The sequence below is a fragment of the Gopherus flavomarginatus genome, chromosome 1 (genome assembly GCF_025201925.1).
Source record: "Gopherus flavomarginatus isolate rGopFla2 chromosome 1, rGopFla2.mat.asm, whole genome shotgun sequence".
NCBI classification, from domain to species: Eukaryota; Metazoa; Chordata; order Testudines; family Testudinidae; genus Gopherus; species Gopherus flavomarginatus.
In genome coordinates, this window is record NC_066617.1 from 258684783 (window position 1) to 258703412 (window position 18630).

Consider the following 18630-nt stretch of genomic DNA (forward strand, 5'->3'; position numbering starts at 1 on the left):
GGCCCAGGCTTCTATCTCCCCTCCTGGGGTCATGTAGTCATTTTTGTTGTCAGAAGGGGGTTGCGGTGCAATGAATTTGAGAAACTCTGCCATAACCCAACACTAGGGCTGGCTGAAAAATCTTCCAATAGAAAATTAGACTTTTGACTAAACTAAGTTTTCCACAGAAAGCTGCCATTTTCCAACCAGCCCACACCAGCATTTGTGGCAATATAGTCAGTTTTCTCTCACAACCTTTAGCCTAAAGTTATGTCTACACTACAAACTTGATCATGCCTACTAACAATATTTTCAACGGTAAGTGCACACACAGACAAACCACGTTCAGAATGCCCTCAGATTTTAATTTGTAAAGGTGTCACAGAATTATGCACTGAAAAATCCATAAAAGTGTGGGGAAAACTGGAGGTTTTAACCACTACGGAGGGGCAGTTGCGGCTTCTGACAATGTAGGAGGCGTGGTGATAAAACTTCAAGAAAAATTAGTTTGAACTCCCAATTCCTGACACACCAGACTCCATACTAACTTCTCCTTCCTGCCACCTACAACAGTAAATAGAAGCAGTAGTTATTCACCTTGTGAAGTAATGACGGTTCTTTGAGATGTATGTCCCTATGGGTGCTCCACTGTAGGTGTGCTTGTGCCCCCTGTGCTGCTGATTGGAAAACTTCGGTAGCAGCGTCCATTAGGCCTGCACATGTGGTGGAGAACCGATAGGAACACTACTCGAAGAAGAACATTAGCTAGATCTTTCTGCTAAAGTGATCAGCAATGAAAGAATTTAAATTTGGCTTTTAAATTCACCTAATTACACTTCAGAGTTACCCCACTGAGATGAACAGGGATGTATCTCACATCTTTCAGAGCTAGTGTTTCAACATGGAACTGGTTCACGTACCGAAAGTTATTTTTCCAAACATGAGGACTCAAAACTTAATTTTTTAGTGTAATATATTCGGCAAATTTGGTGGCGCGGCTGTATTCTCAGGTCACGAATCACAGAAAATAAAATGCCAGTACTCATTAAAAATAAAATATACACATCTGCGAACAGCTGTAAAATAAAGAAACATTTCAAATCTGAGATCTGAATTGAATGTCAAAATTCAAGGAATAAAAGTACAGGTTATACTGTCATTGTCAACAAAACCTTAGTTTAAATGCACTTGAAGCTGCCATGGAATTTAACATGGAACACTGGGTTCTTGTCAACTTCTCCTACAGCACAACAGTCTTGGCTACAGTGCTAAATTCACATTGTGTGTGTATTCTTCAATCTCCTGCTAGATCTTTTGTTTTTAATATGTGTAAGAAAAACTGGTATACAAGTTACCTTGCCCTACAGACAAGAGTACCTTGACTGTACCTGTAGAATAAGTTCTTGTAGCTGAGACTGTTTTTGCTTTATTCTTTCAAGTCTTCTCTGTCTCTCCACCTTCAGAAAGAAAAGGGGTTTTATTTTAACTGTATTTCATATTCAAATGTATTTTATGATGCAAACATTTGGCATTAAAATGCCATCCACTGAATTTTAATAAATTTTTATACTGTTTTTTAGTGCGTGGTCTCAAAAAACAAAAGTTTTTATATCAACTGGAAAACTAGGGAGTTGGCATTATATTAAATCACATACAAAAAGGCTCAAAAATGTATGGAATTTACTATCTAAGCTAATGAAAGTAAAATCTCATATGTGGTGTGATTTGGCAGTTTAATTCAGATATTTCCATACTAACACAATTAAACTAAAACTATTTGCAAGATTATTTCAAGCCGAAGATCTTACTTATTACAGCAAATTGTGTGTTATGAAACCACAGGTGTCAAAACAACTGAACCTCCAGTGAGTATATACACTACAGATAATTTCAGAAGTGCCTAGCAGTCAAGAGGATTTAGCTTAAGGCCCAGATTTTTAAAGGTATTCAGGAATGGCTGAACTCAGCATTGCAATGCCTAACTGATTCAGAAGCCTAAATCTCACCTTCAAAAGGAATGCACTTACAAGCCACAAACCCACTGATGGGGATGAGGGCCTAAATGAGTAAGATGCTTTAGAAAATGGGGTTTAGGGTAAAATTTGCACAAAAACTCATATCCACGTATAATACTTGGCCTGTTCTGGAAACATTTATTTCAAGAGTGAAGATACACATTTTCCGTTGATACAGGAAAGTATTGTTTGTGCGTTAGGCAGTGCACAGTTTATAAAAGTTTATAAAAAACCCACATCTATTAGAAAAGGTACCTGGGTAAATTCAGTTATAACTAAAATTACAACAGAACTCACATTATAATCCCTATTTCCAAATATTCAAAAACTCCTGGAAAAACTACTCTCCCGGGCTGAATTTTTCCATGGTTAGGCTCAGTCTAGAGGCAATTTTGTGTTTGTTTGGAAGTGAAATAAATTTCTTTACCCATTTCCACATTACAAAACAACCAGAATACAGACTTCTTCTCCAATTAAAAAGAAAATGAAATCATTTTTTCTTATGTAAGAATCAAATGTCTGAGAACTAGAAAGTTTTAAATTCAGATTGAGTCTTAATTTGCACAGAAAGAAGTACAGTAATAACTTTTGCTAGTTTTGGCTGCTACAATATTAACTGCAGTACCAATTAATGATGAGTATCCACATAGGAACTCTTCGACATAAACTCTCTCTCCAGACAGATTTCAATACAGACAACTTGAAAATCTTCTGTTCCTATACATTTTACAGGTTCTGCAGGAGGGAGCATATAATCACCCCAAGAACAAACAGGAGGACTTTCACGTTCTTCTATGTCAGAAGAAGTTATATACAAAGAGAGAGGTTACTCACCCTGTGCACTAACAGTAGTTTGAGACGTATGTCCCTATAGGTAGTGCCCTATCAAATTCACAGTCTATTTTGGTCAATTTCATGGCCATCAGATTTTTAAAATCGTAAATTTAATTATTTCAGTTACTTAAACCTAAAATTTCACGGTGGTGTAACTGGAGGGGTCTAGATCCATAAAAGAGTTGTGGGAGGTCGCACAGTTATTGTAGGGAAGGTTGCGGTACTGCTACTCTTATTTCTGTGCTGCTACTGGCAGCGGCGCTGTCTTCAGAGCTGGGAATCTAGAGAGCAGCGGCTGAAGGCAGAGCCAATGCCAACAGTAGAGCAGAAGTAAGGATGGCATGGTATGGTATTGCCACCCTTACCTCTGCGCTGCTGCCTACAGAGTTGGGCCATCAGTCAGCAGCTGCCACTCTCCACCTGTCCAGCTCTGAAGACAGTAGCATAGAAATAAGGATGGCATGGTTTACTATTGCCACCCTTACTTCTGCGCTGCTGCTGGTTGGGCGCTGCCTTCAGAGCTAGGTGCCCAGCTAACAGCCGCGGGTTTGCAGACCCCCAGATCTGAAGACAATGCAGAAGCGAGGGTGGCAATACTGCGACCTCCCTAAAATAACCTTGAGACTCCCCTGCAACTCCCTTTTGAGTCAGAGCCCCAATCTGAGAAATGCTGGTCTCCTCTGTGAAATCTGTACAGTATAGGGTAAACGCACCCAGAAGACCAGATTTCATAGGGGGAGACCAGATTTCAGCCTGAGACACATTTTTCCTGGCTGTAAATTTGGTAGGGCCCTATCTATAGGTGCTCCTCTTCAGAAGACTACATCTTGGATTGGACATTTTCAGTAGCAATGCCTGTTCAGCTTGCACATGCCCTCTACTTGGCCTCTTGACTTTCACTGAGATCATATGGAGCTGTGCAGGTGAACTGCACTCAGTTCCTTCTCGACTGCAAGGTCTCATAAAAGAAACCCCAAAGCAAAGATAGAGCACTCATAAGGACACACATTATCTTGGAGAACTACAGTTATGCACAAAGTGAGTAACCTTTCCTTCTTCGAGCAGTATTCCTATGGGTTTTCCACTTCAGGTGACTACCAAGCCGTATCCTCATGAAAAGAAGGGGGCTTTGGAGTCAAGTCCAATACTGAAATAATATTGCAGAGTCAGACACAACATACAAAGCTGAATTACAGATTACTACAGAGTGCTTTGAAAAAAGTGTGTATAAAGGTTCAAGTTGCAGCTCTTCAGATCTCAGTGATGGAAACATTCTTGAGAAAAACTACTAAGGTAGAGACACACCTCACTGAATGGGCTAATGTCCTAGGAAGAGGCTGAATATCATTATACTGATAAGAAATGATGCATCCAGATATCCACCTAGAGAATCTCTGTCTGGAAACTGTAGATTCCTAACATCTGTTAGTACATTGATACAAACAATCTGGGAACTTTCCTAAATGATTCAGTTCTGGTCATGTAAAAGACTAATGCTCTCTTTCGCAAGGCAGCATCCCCCAGGCCGATATGGTTTGGGGAAGAAAACTGGGATATGAATAACCTAGTTAATATAGAATTCAGCTGACAAATTCGTTAAGAATTTTGGGTATGGCTATAGTAAAAACTTACCTTTGACAAATACAGCGAAGCCAGGGATTGCCTGTAGGGACCTTCTATCTCTCCAACTCTTTGAGCAGACATAATGGCTATCAACAAGGCCATCTTCATAAACAGGGAGAGAACCACTGAATCAGAGGGAGGTCTTACGCACCTGAGCACTAAGGTCCCAAACTAGAGTAGGATGTTTGATTTGAGGGAAGAGTTTCCCCCGACTTTTTGCTCTCCCGATTATGGTGAGAATTGTCAACACTGAGAAACCTTCTGCCAGAGAATGGAGGAAGTCATGCTAGCTGCCAAGTGAACTCTAACAGAGCTCAGAGATAACCCTAAGTTCTTCAGTTCCAAAATGTAGACCAATAGCAAAGATGAAAGGTGAAAGATGTCGCAGAACACACCAATGGCTAAATATATTACACTTCTGCAAGTTGGTATTGCGTGTAGACTCCTTCCTGCTGTTTAACGTACCCTTTTTACCTGCAAAGAGCAGGTTGATTCTATCCCTATGAGCCACTGATGAGCTATCCTTTGAGGAAAAGAACGCAGAGGTTCAGATGAAGGACTCAACAAGCATCCAGAGAGAGGAGATGGGGAATGACTTGGAGACTAATTGCCTGATGATCTGCCAGCTGCATGAGGTAAGGAAGGCACGTCTGTCTTGGCCACATCGGGACTATCAGCATGAACTTGGCCCTTCTTCTGTCTTGTTCTCTACTTTCAACATTAGAGGCTCTGGGAGAAAAGCAAATAACCGTCACAGTGGCCAAAGCAGGAGAAAGCATCCCCCAGGGAGTGGCAACTCAATCCTCCTCTTGAACAGAACTGAGTGCACTCCTTGTTCACAGTAATGATGAAGAGGTCTCCCTACAGAAGACCCAAATCTAAAATAAGCAATTGAGAATCCAAGGTTCTAGCTCCAATTCATAATCTTGTGCAAAACTTCTGTTTAGAGAGTCTATTGTGATATTCTGAATGCCAGAAAAGTATCCTGCAGACACGTAAATATGACTAAGTATGTACCAATTCCATAGCCGTATAGCTTCAGAGTAAATGGAAGGCAATCTCGCTCCTCTTTGCTCATCAACATAAAACACACAGGCCACATTGTCTGTCATGCTCTTAATGCACCTGACTCTGATCAATGGCAAAAAATGGAGACAGGCATTTCTGACTCCTGAGTTTCAGCAAGCTAATGTGTAGCGTAGTCTTGTGGGGATGAGTATATAGCAATACAAGTATCTAGGTGTACTCCCTATCCCAAAAGAGATGCATCTATTATTACAACAGTTGGAGGTGGCTAGGTAAAGAAAAATCCTGCACAGACATTGTAGGGGGTGGGAGTATCTTTCCACAAATTAAGGGAGTCCTTTATGAATTGTGGAACTGAGACCTGTTCGTCCAGACTGTTTGGAAAGTAGATGGTTGAGTCACTGTTGGAGGCATTAAAAATGCAATTTTGCATGGCTTACTATGAAGGTACATGCTGAGATATGCCCCAAATGTTGAAGGCAGTTCCTGGCTGATGTTCGCAGGCTGACCTACATTGTGGGAATAAGATTTGATAGTGTCATAAACCTGGGTGTTGGAAGGTAGGCTTTGGCAGTTACTGTATCTGCAGATGCCCCTATGAATTCTAGTAATTACACAGGTTAAAGCAGACTATTGGATATTTAACTGAAGTCCTAGCTTGAGGAACAGTGCTATGGTCTTCTGAGTGGCTAACGAGGTCTCATCATAAGATCGACCCTTCAGCAGACAGTCATCAAGATATAGAAATATTACTATTGCTTCTCTGCAGATAGGCATGACCACTGCCAGAACTTTTGAGAACACTCTGGGTGCAGAGACAAGACTGAATGGGAGAAAATATTCCTGGCCTAAGGCAAAATGAAGAAGTGTACTATGGGAAGGATAGAACACTATATGGAAATAAATATCTTGGATGTCAAGGGCAGAAAAGCCTTTGAATTTTTTACACCTTCAAAATTTGTTGAGGATCCTTAGATCTAGGATGGGTCTCAACCCTCCATTATTTCTTGGGACCAGGAAGTACAGTAACTCTTCATTTAATGTTGTAGTTACATTCCTGAAAAATGCTACTTTAAGTGAAACAATGTTAAGCGAATCCAATTTCCCCCATAAGAATTAATGTAAATAGTGGGGGTTAGGTTCCAGGGAAATTTTTTTCGACAGACAAAAGACTTACACACACACGCAATTTTAACAATTTAATACTGTACACAGCAATAATGATTGAGAAGCTTGGTTGAGGTGGTGGAGTCAGAGGGTGGGATATTTCCCAGGAAATGCCTTGCTGCTAAATGAGGAACTAGCACTTGGCTGAGCCCTCAAGGGTTAACACACTGTTGTTAATGTAGCCTCACACTCTAAAACGCAGCAGGAATGGAGGAGGGGGAGACAGCATGGCAGAGAGACAGAGACACACACTGTGTGCGTGTGTGTGTGTGAGAGAGAGCGCGAGCGCGCGTGCACTGTCCTGAGCCCTTGTGTGTGTCCTCCCCCTTCCCCCCCTCCCCGTGGACACAGAGTAAAGCAGCATGGGGCAGGAGGACACGTGCAAAGTTTCAAAAATTTCAATGAATAGAAGATTGTTGGGGGCACAACAGATCTGGACAAGGAGAAGAAGTCTGGACATAAATGTGAGAAGGGAGGGACAGGCAGTAGAAACAAAACTGAAACTGTTTGAGGAGCATATTCCAGAAGTCCTGAGGTCTTTCTGAGTGTAGCCTTCATTGATTTGAGATCTACCATACTATTCTCTTACTAGAAGGGAAAATCTATAATGGCAGCAGGCAGTAAAAGAGAACCAGTTTGGAAATATTTTAATGAAGTTCCTCTACTTGTTGGTAAGACAGGCACGCATGCAAAATGCAAACAGTGCAACAAAGAAATGCAAGGCCTGGTTACCCGAATGAGACAACATCATGAGAAGTGTTCCTTCTCAGGAGGAAGTTGCTTTGAAGATGATGAAAGGAACATGACTGAACATGCAGGATCTTCAGGTTGGTAAACTTTTTTATTTCATACTTCTTTCTTAAAGGATTGTCTGTCGTCCTTCTAGACTATTCTTGAATTCTCATGTTGGAGAAAAATGTAGTATCATACAGTAACAATTATCAGTTTAGATGCAGTTGTGATAAAAATAGACAGCTGAAATAAGCAGATCTTCCTTTTACAGTTTTACCTTTAAAATACAGTAGTACTGAGTGTCGGTGAATGCACTGAGTAATACTAAAGCAGCAATATGGTAATAATAATTAAATAACTGCATTGACTTATTTTGTTTAGGAGAATCCATCCTCAACATACAGGATTCTGAAGACTATCTACCTTCAAGATCACCATCATTTTCCATAGTTTCAGAGTAATATGCCAATGATAGTGTTTCAGTCACATCATGTATGTCACATACCCACAGTATATCACCTGTAGCAAAAAGAAAAAAAAATCCCCATCATCCAGAAACCACCATAGATGAGTTTGTGATAAGACAAAGCCAATTACAAAAAGAGGTAATTGATGAAAAAATTGCCTGGTTTCTTTATGCAACAAACTCACCTTTCCATATGACTGGGAACCCACACTTCATTAACATGGTTCAGCCAGTCATTAAGACCAGGATACAGTTCACCCAACAGAGCAGATGTCGCAGGGAAATTGCTGGATAAAGTGTATGAAAGAGAAATTGAGTAGCGTGCAAAAGGTCTAAAGGGTAAAATTGTTAATCTGAGTCTTGATGGGTGGAGTAATGTTCACAATGATCCTATTCTATGTGCTTGTGTGACAACAGAAGAAAGGAATTTCTTCCTTACAGAAACAACTGATATATCAGGAAATGCACACACAGCAGAATACTTACAAGAAGTAGCAGTAAAAGCTATAACAAACCGTGAAAAAAATTCTAATGTCCAGTACGCAGCTTGATCACAGACAATGATGCAAATGTATCCAAGATGAGAAGAAATTATTGAGAAGAGAGTCCCAAGCTAATAATATACTGTTGCAGTGCTCATTTGATGCATCTCCTAGCCAAAGACTTCAGTGTTCCAGAAATAAAGGCTAATGTTACTGAAATTGCAAAATACTTACATAACAACCACTTTGCAGCAGCTGCTCTGAAAAAAGTGAGAAGAACCAAGCTAACTATCCTACAAGACGCGTGATGGAACTCAGTAGTGGACTGTTTTGAGCACTATATCAAGAACTGGCCTAAACCAATGAACATTTGTGAACAAATTTGTGAAAAAAAATAGATGGCACTGTCACAGCCAAAGTTCTCAACGTTGGGCTTAAGAGAAATGTTGAACACATGCTTAGTACTCTAAAGCCTTGAACAAAATGCAGGGAAAGAGCTGTTTTATTGCTGATGCTGTTGACATTTGGAAGGAATTGAGTGAGATCTTAAAAAGAGAAAATATGCAATGACAGAATTAAATTACAAGCATTTAAAAAAACAAATGGGAGAAGCACCATCTCCAGCTCATTTTCTTGTACATATTCTTAATACTCGGTACCAGGGTCAAACCTTAACTGCTGAAGAAGAGGAATTGGCTATGACATGGACATCCAGCAATCATCCCCTTAGTGGTCTGTGATGGGATGGGATCTGAGTTACTGCAGAGAATTCTTTCCTGAGTGCTGGCTGGTGAGCCTTGCCCATATGCTCAGGGTTTAGCTGATCGCCATATTTGGGGTCAGGAAGGAATTTTCCTCCGGGGCAGATTGGCAGAGGCCCTGGAGGTTTTTCACCTTCCTCTGTAGCGTGGGGCATGGGTCACTTACTGGTGGATTCTCTGCAGCTTGAGGTCTTCAAACCACAATTTGAAGACTTCAATAACTCAGACATAGGTTAGGGGGTTGTTATAGAAGTGGATGGGTAGGGTTCTGTGGCCTGCTTTGTGCAGGTCAGACTAGATGATCATACTGGTTCCTTCTGACCCTACAGTCTATGAGTCTATGAGTCTATAATGCCAACTATAATAAACTTCAGAGCTAAGGGTGAACCATGCAAGAAATATATGTTTGCCGATGATGTTTTAAAGAAAGTCACACCAGTGAACTGGTGGAAGTCACTTAAGCTTGTGGATTCAGAGACTGTTGAAGTGATGATCTCACTTTTAATAGCAGTAGCTTCTTCTGCCAAAAGAATATTTTCTTCCTTTGGACTAATTCATTCCAAATTGAGAAATCATTTGGGACGTGAAAAAGCAGGAAAGCTTGTTTTTCTTTTCCAGATTATGAACAAACAGGAAAATGAAGGTGAAGACAACTGAGTTAGCTGCAGAAGCCAATATTTTAAGTTTCTCATGTTGACCTGGCTGCCAGATGATTAAATTTTTTTTTTAATATTTCATTTAACTATTTTAAACAATTTTAACAAAACCAAACCTGATTTTTAAAAACATGAATGTTTAACTAAACTCAAAAATTTATATTTGTGTTTTGTTAAAATATTATGTGGTGGTTGTTGAAGAAAAAAATCCAGAATACATAACGTTGTTGTTTTAATTAAATAAAGCAATTAAAATGTCTGTCTGGTGATGTTTCCTCCTAATACAGAACGGCAAGAAAATCCTCTAAATATTAATGATTAGCCTCTGTTGAACTGGAGATCACCTCCCATTGACTTCTAAATATCTGCTTCAATTACCTTTGATAAATGAAATAACCCAACAATCATTCATTTTCTGATACAGCTGTAAAACTAATCTTAAAGTGATTTATTTTGAAAACTTTTCAAAATGGATAGCGTGTACCTTCTAAAAATGAAATCTACATCTATCTCTGAGCTGTGAAGAATGTGTGTTAAGGTTATAACAACCAAGAAAGCACTTTTATGTAGAAATGCATGATTAAATTGAGTCTTCCTGACTGGTGATTTAAATTGATTTGATTTAAATCAAATCCACCCTGATAGCATGCTTGGCAGTTGCCACACAGAGAATATAGGGGAGCGGTGAGCTGATGCGGGGCTGTCGGACCACCCTGGTTCGAAGCCCTCACCAGTTAGCTCCAATGGGCTGCTCTTTCTCCAAGCAGTGGACAAAGCAGGTGGCTGCCAAACAATGCTGTAAGGGAGAACTACGCAACTTTGAATGAGCATGTTCTCTAATTGATCAGCAATGTGACAATGAAACAACGTTAACTGGTATGACATTAAGTGAGGAGTTACTGTACCTTACTAGAACTCCTTCCCTCTGTGCTGAACAGGAACTGGTTCTATAGCTCCTATTGTTCAGAAGAGAGTCACCATACTGCCTTAGCAGGTGCTTGTGAGGAGAGTCTCCGAAGAGCAACGGGAAAGGGGGATGGTGTAGAGGGAGGGACGTAAAGTGGATTGAACATCCTGATATTGCGATCTCCAAGCCACGCTTGTCCAAAAGGACTCAGACACCCAATGATTCTGTATTGCTAGTTCAGAAGACCATATTCAGGTAGGATTAGATAACATTAAAAATCTTTTAGATTTATCCAAACAAAAATACCAACTATTGAATTTCCCACATGTATACCTCTAAATTCTGACATTCCTGAGCTGAGTTAGTAGGTAGACCAATCCATTTAATTTCCTTCTTCTCCTTAGAGATAATATTCATAGCCATAAGGACATTTAAGGCATCGTAGACACGTCGTCTAATATTCTTCTGGTCATAAGCCTGCTGTAGACATAATGAATTAATCAAAAAAATGCCTGTGACAAAAACTTTGAAAACGTATTATAGTAGATGAGTAAACTCAGCTAGTATCTCAACTATTTCATTTAGCAACATAACTTACTGATTCATTTGGTGAAATATGATTATCCGTGGTACTAAACTCTGCAACCAACTCATCCGCCACCTCATTGTATGAGGTGGTTCCTTTTCTCTGCACCTTCTCACAAACCTTCATAGAGAAGTGTCGCAAACCCTTGCCATTCTTCTCTCCTTTTTTATTGCGCTTCCTAGAAAAATACATTTTAAATAACCGATCAATATTCCAAAGTTTTCTAGTTTGCCAGATAAACACATTGTTCTGAAATATAACCTTTACAATTTTTAAACAGCAAAGAGGGCACTGTACAACTAAAACAGATCAAAGTTATTTTCCTGAATCATGGATTTGATTAAATTTACAAGTAATTCTTTGTATTATCTTGAATATGAAACACATCGAGCTAAATTAATCCCTGCTTTAACTCTGCTAGTTTCAATACCAGAGATGAATTTGGATGATTATATTTAGAAGATGTCAAAATTAGTGGTAAAGAAGTTTCTTCAGAAAAGGAGGACAGTAAAGAAAAAACATTCCTATTAACATCTTCAAGTTGGGGGAAAAAAAGGAAGGACTAAAACCAAAAACCTCGTGAACTGCAGGAGATAAAATTTATTTTTCTAGAGCATATATAATTTGACATTTAGGAAAGTTAAAATAGTCAAGTATGTTAGACTCAAAATCTGATATTGTATTCAACATTACAGAATAACCAAAATATGGATTTGAACGGTCATGGAATACAGCTTTACTATGAACGCTTCAGATCTAGGCTAGATTGCTTCCTACAATACTTTCAGTATTATTGCATAAGCATTTAGAAGAAGTTCTCAGCATACATTTCAAATGAAAAATTGTCTGGGTAACTAAGACAAATATTTTGTTACAATAAAATGTAAATATGAAAGTCAGCAAATGGAATAGCTTTCAATGTCTGCATATATGGGTGCTTAAATACTTTAGGAACAATACAACTCCATAATCCCCTAATATAAATATTTCCTAGCCAAAACACAACAACAGACACACCAATAAATATTAAACTTTAAAGCAAATACATTCAGCAATGTGTCCTTCAAAACAATCTTGTGCATAATAAACCCTCAAAGCACGTTTATGGTAAATCTGGAAGTGACGCTTTCTTCAAGTTGAGCAATGATCTTATTCTTCTCATTTAAAATTGTCTGCAGAATTATGCTTGTTTGGTTTGAAACAATATATTGCATTTATATTTTATCTGACAGCACAAGAGGATGAAAAATCTCAGTTGATTTCACTTGTTCTTTTAAGAGCCACTATCTTAGCGTAAATATGACATCAGAACACTACGTGTCCATTTGTTTCCTCAGAAATGTGACTTTTGTTACACTGAAGTGAAAAGGTGTTCTTATTTCTCTCTCTACTCTAGGTATTAAACAAACTTAGAGACCTCAAATTAAATCTAAGCTGAACCCCTGCTTCATATCAGTGTACTTACAGAGCACATCAATTTAAAAAAAAAAAAAAAAAAAAAAAAAAAAAGAACTTTAGGACAAAATTTCCGAACAATTCTATTAAACCCTTGTAACTTAACAGAATTTTGCTCACCCAGCAGACCAAGGCGAAGAGTCTGCAGTCTGGTTCTGTGATACAAAGTGTGAACTGGGTGTATGTGGACTTCCTACCAGGATAGTATTTGGCGCTGAAGGTCTCTGAGGTGTACCAATAACCTACAGTTAAAACAAAATAATTTGGAATACAGTCAGAAGACTCCCACATTATTCAGATGCATTTCCCCCACCTTTCTGGAGTCATTTCTTTATTTCCACCTATCTCTATGAGATAAATAAAATACCATCATACTACTAAAAAAACCCTAGCAGTTGTACATGGGTTTTGTACAAACTGGCCTAGACAACTGTATGTGCAGGTGACAAGTTTTTATTTCTCCTTCCTTTGATCAATGTCATTTGCTTTCTTGATTTATGATCAAAATTTGGCAGAAATCTCAAAAAGTCAAAGCCTCAACAGCTTAACACTAGAAAGTCAGCAAAATTTAAAGAGAAAAGGATAAACTAAGCTTCTAATAGAAAACAAACAAAAAGGAACTCTAAAGCCACTAACTTCTCTGGTAAGTAGGCATAAAAATTAGAGTCTATTGCAAAGAACAGCCACATCATCTCTTCTGATTCTCTCTCTTTCTTGCTACTGCATCAAAACGAAAACCATCATAGACCGCATTGGGCTTAGGTAAAAGTAAAAGTGACTCTTCCAGTCCACTTCAGATTAATCAGGTTTACCATGAACAGAGCCAATTTTCGCAGTATACACAGAACCCTGTTTTCTCTACAGTTGTAGAACTGGATGATGCAGTAACCCTCACCTCTGCTGTAGGACAGTGTTTCACATCTAATCCTGCATAACAATATAACTTTCTAAAGCTTATAGTTATGAAGAAAAACCTTTAAAACAAACTGATGTAGAATAGACTTTGCAGAAAAAAATCTGATTTTGCAGAAAAAAACTGCCTATTCATCTAAATTGCGTCTACCTCCCCAAAAGAGGCAATAAATTGAACCTGAAAGCTAAAACCTCAAAACATCCCGCCCCCCGCCTCCATATTTTTTCTGGGTGTTAAATGCCTCAGTATCCTTCTACCCAGTTGCCTCGAGCTTCTTCCCCAGTCCAATTTCAATAGATTAGCGTCAATACAAAATTCTATAGCACAATGAAAATTGAAAGGGTAAGAGCAGCTGAAGATGAAACACATTCCAGATTTGAAATTCATATTCAATTCATTATTCAAATACACAATACAAGGAATATTTTAAAGACTTATTCTGTTTCATATTTAATTTAATAAGCACCTCTCACGTTACTTGAAATCAGACCAAGACTTTCAACATAACACAGAATTAAGTGCTAATAAGCTGAAGTCAGATGTTGCCACAAAATTTAGGTCCATTGTGCCACAGTACAGAGCCCTAGCTATATTATCCCTGAGGGAATTCTGTGCAAAAAAATATGGTTACTCATCTTTGTAACTGTTGTTCAAGATGTGTTGCTCATATCCATTCCAATTAGGTGTGCGCATGCCGTGTGCACGTTCTTCAGAAGATTTTTACCCTAGCAACACTCGGTGGGTCGGCTGGGTCGCCTCCTGGAGTGGTGCCGTTATGGCGCCGGATATATACCCCTGCAAACCCAAAGGCCCTTCAGTTCCTTCTTGGCAGCTACTCCAACAGAGGGGAAGGAGGGCAGGGTTGGAATGGATATGAGCAACACATCTCGAAGAACAACAGTTACAAAGGTGAGTAACTGTTTTTTCTTCTTCGAGTGCTTGCTCATATCGATTCTAATTCGGTGATTCCCGAGCCTTACCTCGGCGGTGGGGTCAGAGTGAGATGTTGCAGAATGCAAAACTGCTGAGCCAAATGCTGCATCATCTCTGGACTGTTGAACCAATGCGTTATATGAGGCAAAGGTGTGAATCGATGACCAGGTAGCTGCCCGATATATTTCCTGGATGGGAACATGGGCCAGGAAGGCGGTAGATGAAGCTTGAGCCCGGGTGGAATGGGTGGTGAGATGGCCAGCCGGAATATGAGCCAAACCATAGAATGTGCGGATGCAGGATGTTACCTAAGATGAAATTTATTGGGATGAGACCGGAAGGCCTTTCATCTGGTCTACCACAGCTACAAAGAGCTGAGGTGACCTTCGGAAGGGTTTTGTTCTCTCGACATAAAAGGCGAGAGCCCTGCAAACGTCTAGGCTATGCAGCTGTTGTTCCTGATGCGATGGGTGCGGCTTCGGGAAAAAGACTGGGAGGAAGATGTCTTGACATGAAAAGCGGACACCACCTTAGGGAGGAAGGAGGGGTGTGGTCGCAGTTGTACCTTGTCCTTATGGAATACCATATACGAGGGGTCCGCTGTCAAGGCCCAAAGCTCAGATACTCGTCTTGCCGAAGTAATAGTGACAAGGAAGGCTGTCTTCCAAGAAAGGTACAGCAGCGAGCAGGTGGCCAGTGGTTCGAAAGGAGAACCTATAAGCTTGGCTAGCACCAGGTTGAGATCCCAGGTAGGAGTCGGGTGTCTGACTTGAGGGTACAAACGTTCCAATCCCTTGAGGAACCTTGAAACTATGGGGTGAGAGAAGATTGATCGGTCACTTTCCCCTGGGTGGAAGGTGGAGATGACTGCCAGATGCACCTTTATGGAAGAGACCGCTAGGCCCTGTTCTTTCAGGGACCAGAGGTAGTCCCGGACAGTAGGAGTGCACATCTGCCTGAGGACTGAGCTACGCTGAGCGCACCAGCAGGAAAAACGCTTCCACTTGGCCAGATATGTCATCCTAGTGGAAGGCTTCCTACTGCTCAAGAGCACCTATTGGACCAAGGCAGAGCAACGCAACTCAGACTGGCTCAACCATGCAGCAACCATGCTGTGAGATGAAGAGACTGCAGGTCCAGATGGCGAAGCCTGCCGAAGTCCTGTGTTATGAGATCCAGCCAGAGTGGTAGGGGAATCGTGTCTGCCACTGAGAGGTCGAACAACATGGTAAACCAGTGCTGCCTCAGCCACGATGGAGCAATCAGAATCAGGTGGGTGCAGGTAGGACTCTGTGGACGAGCAGAAACGTTGGGAAGGCATAGAGTAGGTGCCTCTTCCACGGGATCAGGAATGCGTCTGAGAGGGAGCCCAGGGAGCATCCCTGGAAGGAGCAGAACACCTGGCACTTCCTGTTCTCTCGGGAGGCAAAGAGGTCTATGTGGGGAAACTCCCACTTCCGGAAAACAGAATGGATGATGTCCGGACGAATCAACCACTTGTGAGACAGGAAGGATCTACTGAGGCGATCCACCCGAGCGTTCTGGACTCCTGGGAGAAAAGACGCTAACAAATCGATCGAGTGGGCTGTGCAAGAGTCCCAGAGGTGGACGGCTTCTTGACAAAGGAGGGAGAAGCATGCTCCACCCAGCTTGTTTATGTAAAACATGGCCGCTATGTCGTCCATGAACACTGATACACAAAGGCCTCTGAGATGGTCTCGAAACACCTGGCATGCTAGACGGACCGCTCTCAGCTCCCACACATTGATGAGTAAGGCCAGCTCTTGAGGCGACCAGAGGCCTTGAGTGCGAAGGCACTCGAGGTGGGCACTCCAACCCAGAGATGACGCGTCCGTGGTTAGGGCCATCGAGGGTTGCGGTGGGTGGAATGGCATCCCTGCACAGGTTTAGGGATGGCCACCAGGTTACGGAGCCCAGAACCTTCGGGGAATAGTGAGCACCGAGTCCACGCTGTCTCTGAGTAGTTGGTATACGGAAGCAAGCCAGGTTTGAAAGGGGCGGAGGCGTAGCCTCGCATGCTTGGTCACGAAGGTGCAGGAGGCCATGTGACCTACTAGGTTGAGGCAAGTGCGCACCCATGTTGTCGGGAAGGTTTGAAGACCTCGAATAATTGAAGCCATTGCTTGAAAACGCGACTGCGGGAGGCAGGCTCTGGCCAGATTGGAGTCCGGAACCGCTCCAATGAAGTCTATTCGCTGTGTGGGTGTCAGAGTAAACTTCTCTGTGTTGAACATCAGGCCTAAGCTCTCGAAGAGGTCTTTAATGATGCGCAGGTGCTGCGACACTTATAGCTGGGAAGTCCCTCGAATAAGCCAATCGTCGAGATACGGGTAGACATTTACCTGACAACCCCGGAGGGAGGCAGTGACTACAGTCATGCATTTTGTGAACACACGCAGAGCCGCAGAAAGGCCAAACAGAAGTACAATGAACTGAAAGTGTTGATGGCTGACCACAAAAAGGAGGTACCATCTGTGTGATGAGTAAACTGCGATGTGGAAATACGCGTCCTTCACATCGAGGGTGGCACACCAGTCTCCCGGATCCAGGGAGGGATAATGGTCCCCAGGGTTACCATGCGGAATTTCAGCTTTATCATGAATTTGTTGAGTTCTCGCAGGTGTACGATCGGTCGTAGACCTTCCTTTGCCTTGGGGACTAAGAGGTACCGGGAATAAAACCCCTTTCCCCTCGTGTCTTTTGGCACCTCCTCTATGGCTCCCCTGGCTAAAAGCGACTGGACCTCTTGTAAGAGGAACTGCTTGTTAGAGAGATCCCTGAAGAGCGACAGGAAGGGAGGGTGGAAAGGCGGGGTTGAAACAAACTGGAGGTGGTATCCCCCTTCCACCGTGTGCAGGACCCAACGATCTGAAGTTAGCTGGGAGGAATTGGGAGAAACAGTTGAAAAAGGGAGGAGAAGAATCTGGTAGAGCAACTGGTGGGACACCCTCGGGCATCCCATCAAAAGTTCTGCTTGGGCCCCGCTGGTGGTTTAGGAGGTGCCTGATTTTGACCTCCTTCAGGGCCAGACTGCCTCCGACGATTCCCTCTACCATGCCTTTTGTTAAAGTCCTGTCACGGCCTAGGCGGGGCGTAAGGGCGGTGTGGCTGAGGCTGGAAGGTCCTGCGTTGGGTCACTGGCATGTGCATACCCAGCGAGCGCATTATAACGCGATTATCCTTCAGACTTTGCAATCTGAGATTAGTCTTATCTGAGAACAAGCCCTGGCCTCCGAAGGGAAAATCCTGAATAGTTTGTTGCAATTCAGGGGGAAGGCCTGATACCTGGAGCCAGGAGATACACCTCATCGTCACTCTTGACACCAGAGTTCTGGCTGCAGAGTCCGCTGCATCCAGAGAGGCTTGCAGGGAGGTTCTTGCTACCTTTTTACCCTCCTCAAGTAGGGCCGTAAATTCCTGACGGGACTCCTGGGGAAGAAGCTCCATAAACTTCCCCAAGGACACCCACGTGTTAAAGTTATATCTACTTAGGAGCGCTTGTTGGTTTGCCCCCTTAAGTTGGAGGCTCCCGGCCGAGTATATTTTGCGGCCTAGGAGGTCCATGCGCCTAGCCTCCTTTTACTTAGGAGCCGGGGCTTGCTGGCCATGACGCTCCCATTTGTTCACCAATTGCACCATAAAAGAGTAAGGAAGTGGGTGAATGCAGATATATTCATACCCCTTTGAGGGGACCATATATTTTCTCTCTACTCCCCTTGCTGCAGGTGGAATCAAGACTGGGGATTGCGAAATGGTGTCCGCATTAGCCTGTATGGTGTGGATAAACGGATGGGCCACTTTAGTAGGTGTATCAGCCGATAGGATGTCCAGGAGGGGGTCCTCTATTTCAGGGACCTCCTCCACCTGTAAGTTCATATTCTTAGCCACTCGTCTCAAAAGGTCTTGATGGGGCCTGAGATCAATTGGTGGAGGGCCTGAAAAGACGGTTACTCACCTTTGTAACTATTGTTCTTCGAAATGTGTTGCTCATATCCATTCCAGTTAGGTGTGCGCGCCACGCGTGCACGTCTGCCAGAAACTTTTTACCCTAGCAACTCCAGTGGGCCGGCAGGT

The 18630-nt window shown here is 42.1% G+C and overlaps 1 protein-coding gene across 9 annotated transcripts in view; it reads right to left on the reverse strand.

The window, feature by feature from the left end:
- TFDP1 (transcription factor Dp-1) overlaps window positions 1-18630 on the reverse strand; it is a 141750-nt gene that overhangs the window by 41646 nt on the left and 81474 nt on the right. For 8 of the 9 annotated variants that reach the window (XR_007773909.1, XM_050949915.1, XM_050949880.1 and 5 more), the window contains exons 5-8: window positions 12810-12931; window positions 11247-11412; window positions 10982-11128; window positions 1368-1436 (exon numbers count right to left, since the gene is read on the reverse strand). Coding sequence is in view for 8 of the 9 variants with exons in the window: in XM_050949915.1 (XP_050805872.1) it covers window positions 1368-1436; window positions 10982-11128; window positions 11247-11412; window positions 12810-12931 (504 nt within the window). In the remaining variant the exon portion in view is untranslated. The remainder of the gene's footprint in view (window positions 1-1367; window positions 1437-10981; window positions 11129-11246; window positions 11413-12809; window positions 12932-18630) is intronic. The other variant, XM_050949933.1, reaches the window with a different exon arrangement.